The sequence below is a fragment of the Zootoca vivipara genome, chromosome 1 (genome assembly GCF_963506605.1).
Source record: "Zootoca vivipara chromosome 1, rZooViv1.1, whole genome shotgun sequence".
NCBI lineage: Eukaryota > Metazoa > Chordata > Lepidosauria > Squamata > Lacertidae > Zootoca > Zootoca vivipara.
Genome location: NC_083276.1, coordinates 117003438 through 117010558, shown reverse-complemented (window position 1 = coordinate 117010558; position 7121 = coordinate 117003438). Strand labels below are relative to the sequence as shown.

Genomic DNA, 7121 nt, shown 5'->3' with positions numbered 1-7121 from the left:
GGGGGGGGAGAGAGAGGAATAATTAGCAGGCGCTTTCTAATTATTTAGACGACGGAAAGTCAGTTGGGATTCAGCCCAGAAGGCCTTCGCCTGGCAGCGGCTCTGAAACTCCCACACACTACCGCCACCCCCACCCCCGACAGCCAACACTTTGATTCTGGTTGGTCAGAGAGGATTTGGCAAAATGGAAAGAGGCGAGGAGCAGGCGGGGATCGGGCTTCGTCTCTTTATGGGAACAGGATCAGGCCAACACGCAGGTCGCTTCAGTCTCTGGGTGCCTTGGTGTGTAGATCGGGGAGGAGTATTAGTCTCGTTGAGCTGCCCCCCCCCCGCCCGGAAGCACGAAACAGCTGGCCTTTGGCTATCTGCCCTGGAAAGGAAGCCGCTGATTTATTTCCCCATTCCAAGCTGAGCAGCTTGTTTGAAGTCAAACTTTGCGAGGAGCTTACAACTGACGAAGAGTTCTGTGTCATTGGGAAGCTGACTTGTAAGCTCCTCGCAAAGTTTGATCAGAAATGTAACCCGAAAAGTACTTCTCATGGTGGACCTCCTGCCCACTAAGGATGAAAAATTGAGAACGCTTCCTTCACCCAAAACACTGAAATCCTGATTGTGATTACCAAAAGGTGATAGAAGGGAACTGAGGGGGTAAGAGATTCCCGTTAGGTTTTGTTTGTTTGTTTGTTTGTTTGTTTTTAACGGGGTCTCAAGAGAGCAAAAGGCATTTTCTCACCAGTCTTGGCTCAGCAGCCAACACTGCGTTTGCTTTCCATACTGTCTGACGAACAGTTCTGTGTTTGTGCTAAAGTCGGCACACTTTTTCAGCTGACCAATCCTCTCCCAAACCTAAACATGAATTACAGCCCCATCCCCGAAGCAACCCCGAAGGTTCCCAGGTAAACCTGTGAAAAGCCACTTCTTCTGAGGTCTCCTGCATCCCCATCCTGCGAAAAAAGGGGGCGGGGTATCGTCTTTGCCAGAGAAGGGGACCGTGATGATACCCCCCCTTTTTCCATAAGATAAGCTACAAAGCCTTTGTATTGGGTAGGGCAACGACATCAGCTGCCCCTTTTGGGGGGACGAGGAAGAGCTGCTACACAATAGATCCCCTAACACGTGCGAAATTGATCAGATGCGCCCTCCGTGGAACATGCCAGGCCCAAATGCACACACCTGACTATATACCACAACAACTTTGCAGAGGCAGGCTGGTGGCAGATGCCTTTTTTTCTTTATAAGCAGCGAGGCATGGTGGGCTTCAGGCGATGCTAACCATTTCTGGACACACGCGCGCGCACCTCGTGTCCCAGTTACTGGTCCTAATATAATATTTGAAGAAGCTGGACGATCTGTTCCCATCTCTCTGAGAGAAACCCCCTCCAAGGGGGAGATCTGCAATGGGAGGAGGGGGTCTGAGAGAGAGAGAGAAAACCCTTCCTCTCTCTCAATCCATCTGATGTTCTGACATCAGGTTGGTGGCGCTGCTAGAGGTAGTAGATAGCAAAATCGATTGGAGACGTCAGAGGGGTCCTGGAGCCTGGGATCTTTCTCTCTCCATAGGAGGGGTTTTTGCGCCCCTCCTTCCTCCCCTGGGGCCCAGGGAGGGGTCTCTGGGCGGCCCCCCTCGCGCTGGCCCCGTCCAGCTCGGCGCCGTCGTCTCTGCCTTCTCTCCTTCCTTCTGCTGCTTCTCTCCTTCCTTCGCCTCTCTCTCTCTCTCTCTCTCGCGTCCAGCAGGCGAGCCCCCGAAAAGCGTCTCCGGCCAATCGCGCGCGATCCTGCCAGGCGGCGGGCCAATCAGCTCGGCGGGCTCATGCATATTCATCGCTTTTGGCTGAGTCAAAGCTTTTAGGCGAGTTTGTGTAGATCTCCAAGCATCATGCCTTAGACTTTTTCAAAGAGACAAACTCCATTTTCTTATGAATGGAAAGTGAAAAGCCCCGGGCCTCTTAAATTGGGTCCTGAGAGAGAGAGAGAGAAAGAGAAAGAGGAAAGAGAGAGAGAGGGAGAGAGAGAGAGAGACCCCCCCAAAAAGGCAGGCTGGAGGAAGAGAGAGAGAGAGACAGAAACAGAGACAGATCGCCAGGGAGAGAAAGAAAGAGAGAGAGAGGCACCCAAGGCAGCGGCGCGCAATGACCATGACTACCATGCCAGAGAGCCTGAATAGCCCTGTCTCCGGCAAGGCGGTCTTTATGGAGTTTGGGCCGCCCGGGCAGCAAATGCCACCATCGCCCATGTCTCACGGACACTATTCCATGCACTGTTTACACTCGGCCGGCCACTCGCAGCCGGACAGCTCCTACAGCGCAGCTTCGTCCTTCTCCAGACCGCTGGGCTACCCCTATGTCAACTCGGTCAGCAGCCACGCGGCTAATCCTTACATGAGCTCAGTGCAGTCCTACCCCAACAGCACCAGCTTGGCTCAGACCCGGTTAGAGGAGACAGGTACGTGCCTGCAGAGGGGAGGGGAGGGGAGCTGGCTGGGTTCTGTGGGGAGAAAGGGGGAGGGGTGGGGAGGGGAGGGGGGCTCTGGGAAGCACCAAACGACACCCCCGCCCCCAGAAAAGAAAAAAGATCTGAAAGGGGGGAAGAAATCCCAAAGGAAGCAAAACATAATTAATAATAATAATAATAATAATAATAATGCTATCAAGATACACCCCTCCTCCTCCTCCTTCCCAGTCCTCAAGAGAGCAAGCAAATTCCTCCAGCCAAACCTCCAAGATCTCTGGAGTTTGCACACAAAGCAACCCCGTGCCCGGCTGGCAAAACCCAGAAAGAAATTCCTTCTCTTCTCTTCTCTCCTCAATCTCTCTCCCTCTCTCCCTCTCTCCACACCCCCCCCCCCCAGATGTGCGCCTATTAGGCTCGGCAATTATTTATTGCGTAGCGCTATAAACAATGTATGCAATTAAGGGTAATTAAACCTAAAGTGCCGCCGCCTGTAAAAATAGCAAACTTTCTTTCTTCTCCGGCGACCAAGCCTCCGGGACTCAGCAGCCTCTCTGGAGCTGCCGAGCAGCAGAAGAAGAAGAGGAGGAGGAGGAGGAAGAGGAAGAGGGAGCCACCGGGCTCCGGGGCTCCTTGAGAGTGGCGATGAAAAGGAGGAGGAGGTGAAGGAGGGTTGCTTGGCACGGCTGCTCCCGGGGCACCTCCAAGGCCAACGGATTTGTTGGGAGGAAAATTTGGGGCCCTTGTTAGGATTGCCTTATCATCAGCACCATCAACATCGCTGGTCATTGCCCATCCATCCATCCATTCATCCAGTCATCCAGTCCCTCACTGGCCCGCTTTCTTGCTTCTTGCAGGGGCCGAGACGGAGAAAAGCACCGTGGTGGAAGGCGGAGAAGTGCGCTTCAACGGCAAAGGGAAAAAAATCCGAAAGCCCCGGACTATTTACTCCAGTTTGCAGCTGCAGGCTTTGAACCGGAGGTTCCAGCAGACTCAGTACCTGGCTTTGCCCGAGAGAGCCGAGCTGGCCGCCTCCTTGGGGCTCACCCAGACCCAGGTAGGCAGCGCCAGCAGCACCTGGCATCCGTCGCCCTCTCAGCCCCATCCCTGCAGCCCGAGCGTCTTCCTGGCGGCCTCGCCTGCCCGCGGCCCTCTCGGCTCGCCATACATCCCGAGTCCCGAGGCCCAAGAGGCAAGGTCCCGGGGGAAGCTGGGCAGGGTAGGTGGTGGGGCAGAGAGCCCCTCCGAAGCATCAGTCGAAAAAGACCTTCTTCTGCTCCGCTGCTGCCCCACCACCAGGACCATGTTCGCTCTCCTACCTTCCGAAGCGCATTTAAGATTTAGGAAACCCCCAATCTCATTGACGTTTCTTCAAGAGCTTGCCATAAAATAAGTCGATCTCTCTCTCTCCAACCCCCGCGTTAACATTCCAAGGATCTCCAACACTGGAGAGTGGCAGGCCTCTTTTTAAGGGCAATTTCTGGGAGAATGGTGTCCCCAGTGATAGTAGCTGCCCCTTTCCTATGCCTGGCTAACGCGGTCTTCCTGAACCCAGCGGAACTAATTCCCCTCCAACAAACAAACAAACAAAGGTGCCCAGGTGATGTCTTGAAGATGTAGGTGATTAGATCTCCATTTATGAAGGATATCACAATCTCCTCCAGCGGTTTAATTGCCCGTCTTTCAAGTCTTGGAGGACCCTATTTAGTTTGGTTTAAAAGAAGGCTCCTCTCTCCCTCGAATCCCATACAAAGGCGCGCGCTCTTATCTTCTCAACCACCATCAAATCTTCACCTTTGTCTATCTGAGAGAGATGTACAGGGGGGTGGGGATGGAATTGTACTTGTCACCCAAATAGACTGATCCCCGTTGCAAAATGCGATTTTTTCTTATTCTTCTTGTTTAAATTGCTCCAAATAAAATATTTCATTTGTCTAGACTTGGGTCCCTCTTGGGCTTTGGAGCCTGGGAGATCCGAGGCCTTTTGCCTCTGTGATGTATCACCCTCCTAAAACTTGCTTCTCTTGGAGCAAGGCGGTCCCACCTTCCTTGTGGCGCAGGTCGCAGGAACTTTAATTAAGGATGGCGGCGTGATTTCAGCAACTGTAGTTGGGATTGTCTTTAGGATTACTAGGCCTTAAAAAACCAACAAACAAAATCGGATGTTGCCTCAGATGGAAATCAGCAGGCCTTCCTGTTCTCAATCCGTGCATATAATGATGATGATGATGATGATGATGATGATGATAATAAACTTTCATTGTGGCTCTTCGAATGACCCACACACTTCGCTGTTGATGCATTTACGCATTTGTTTTGGGGGAGCTTTTTTTGTTTTGTTTACTGAGTGTGGTTTTGGAGGGCCGCTTCGCTCCCCTAAAGAAAGGGGAGAAACAAACAAACAAACAAAATCCTTCCAGTAGCACCTTAGAGACCAACTAAGTTTGTCATATGTATGAGCTTTAGTGTGCATGCACACTTGTAGTGCGCCTCCATTTCCGGAAATTTGGTCCCCTGAGCGAAAGACGCGCGTTGGTATCAATCATGCGTCGCTCCCTTGGGGTGGGGGATCGCAACCAAGCGTGGCCTTGGGCCTGGCACCGGATTTCTCCGGGCAGAGACCCTCTTGGCCACTGGGTGCCCTTTTTCCTGTTGCCTCCCGGATTCTGTCTGGCTTGTCTTCTCTGCTGGCGCCTTCAACTTTCGTTTCTCTCTCTCTCCCCAACCCCCCTTTGGGGACAGGTCAAGATCTGGTTCCAAAACAAGCGCTCCAAATTCAAGAAACTGATGAAGCAAGGAGGGGCCGCTTTGGAAAGCAGCGCTCTGGCCAACGGCAGGTCCCTGTCTGCCAGTTCCCCCCCAGTGCCCCCAGTTTGGAACACCACCTCGACGTCGGGTAAGACCTCCGCTGGGACCCCGGCCACTTACATCCCCAGCTACACGTCTTGGTACCCTTCGGCCCACCAGGAAACTATGCAGCAGCCTCAGCTGATGTGATTGGGGTTTTTTTGGAGGGCAGTTTCTTTTGAGTTTGGTATTTCGCTCGTTTCGTTCGTTTTTTTGTTTTTTTGAAATAATAATAAGAAAGAAAGAAAAAGTTGAATCAACAAGCCGATCTCTCCGTCGGCATCAACCAGAATACTTAAAAGAAAAAGGGGGAAAAATTACTAAACACCCCACACAAACACGCGCTCGAACACTGTGGTTAGTTTGGGGAAAGCGCACGCACGACCCAAAGAGCCTGAGAAAAGGCAACGTGGGAAGAGGCGCCAGCCAAAAAACAAAACAAAAAAGGAAAAGGAAAAAAGGACACGCCACGCGAGGACCGTCTTTGGGAAAGTCCTCCTGGGCGCAGCCGCTGCTGAGCTGCCGGGCGAGGCAGGCACAGATGCGACGCGGGGCTGGTTCCCAGTGCAGACAGCTGACGCGGCAGCCACGGATCGGCTCGAGAGCAGCCGGACAACAGCCTGCCAGCAGCGCCGGAAAAACCGACCCTCGGCTTGGTTGGACAATCAGGAAAAAAAAATATGAGAAGAATAATCTGTTTGTACCAGGAAGAGGGGCGGGGAGGAAGCTATGTCCTCTTTCTTGTCTGTCTCTCATGTCTGTTCTAATGAAATGTAGGTCATTCCCTTCATCCCGAGTTTTCTGGTCTCCGAAAAATGGAACACAAGTCTCTTTCTTTCTTTCTTTCTTTCTTTCTTTCTTTCTTTCTTTCTTTCTTTCTTTCTTTCTTTCTTTCTTTCTTTCTTTCTTTCTCTTTCCTTCCTTTTCTTTCCATTCCCCCCGCCACCTCCCATAATGTTCGTTGTTAGTCCTCGGTGTATATATATTTTTTTCTGTCGAAGGGGAAAGGGGGGATTTTTTTGTTGTTTAAATTATTATTATTTATTGACTTTGAAATCTACCACTATGAGAGTCCTAAGCATTTTTCTATAAAAATAATAATAATAAACTTACGGGCAGATCTGGTTTGCAGAAGTGACGTTGTTTTCATGCTGTTTGTTTCAAAGTCGACGACCTCGCACACTTGCGGGTAATAGGGAGGAGATGCTCAGGCGCTCAGTTTAATTTTAATTTTAATCTGTGTGCATTCGCTTTTCTGTTTCGGGAAGGTGTGGGGGAGACGGGAACGGGAGCATTCGGGTTTCATACACACATTTATGGAGAGATCTAATCCTTACCCGTTTAGCGCACATCTCAAGTTAATTATAACAGAGAGAGAATCAGAAGGGGGGGGAGTAGAGAAATAAAGCATGGTAGTTTGCTTTGGAAGCAGAGTCAGGCCAAGGCGTTGTTTTCTTTGCTTTTAGCGAAGTAACCATGCCCGTGTTCAGGCAGCTCCCTTTAATCTCAAATTCTTAACCCCACGGAATTATCAATGTGAAATCTCCCTGCGCCTATTTTCAAGTGCAACCTTTAGTAGCTATACATTTTTTAATATAAAAAATTAATAATGTTGTCCTGTAAAAGCTTTTTAATTGTTTCGGGTCCGTTCTCTCCCCCCGCATTGTTTTTTATTTTTTATTTAAATCGGGCGTGTGGCTACAATATATGATGCATTGTGAAAGCTGAGATTCTTGGAGATTTTGCCTGTCACCAAACACACACACACACACACACACACACACACAAAAACAAACCACCCTCTCTCGCGCTCTATGTCGGAAGAT

The 7121-nt window shown here is 50.7% G+C and overlaps 1 protein-coding gene across 1 annotated transcript; it reads left to right on the top strand.

The window, feature by feature from the left end:
* The first annotated feature begins 2129 nt into the window (after positions 1 to 2129).
* DLX1 (distal-less homeobox 1) lies at positions 2130 to 5932 on the top strand. Its single transcript, XM_035131920.2, has 3 exons — positions 2130 to 2442; positions 3306 to 3505; positions 5191 to 5932. Exons 1-3 carry the CDS (start codon positions 2130 to 2132, stop codon positions 5443 to 5445), a joined length of 768 nt encoding a protein of 255 aa, XP_034987811.1. The 3' UTR covers positions 5446 to 5932.
* Positions 5933 to 7121: the final 1189 nt, after the last annotated feature.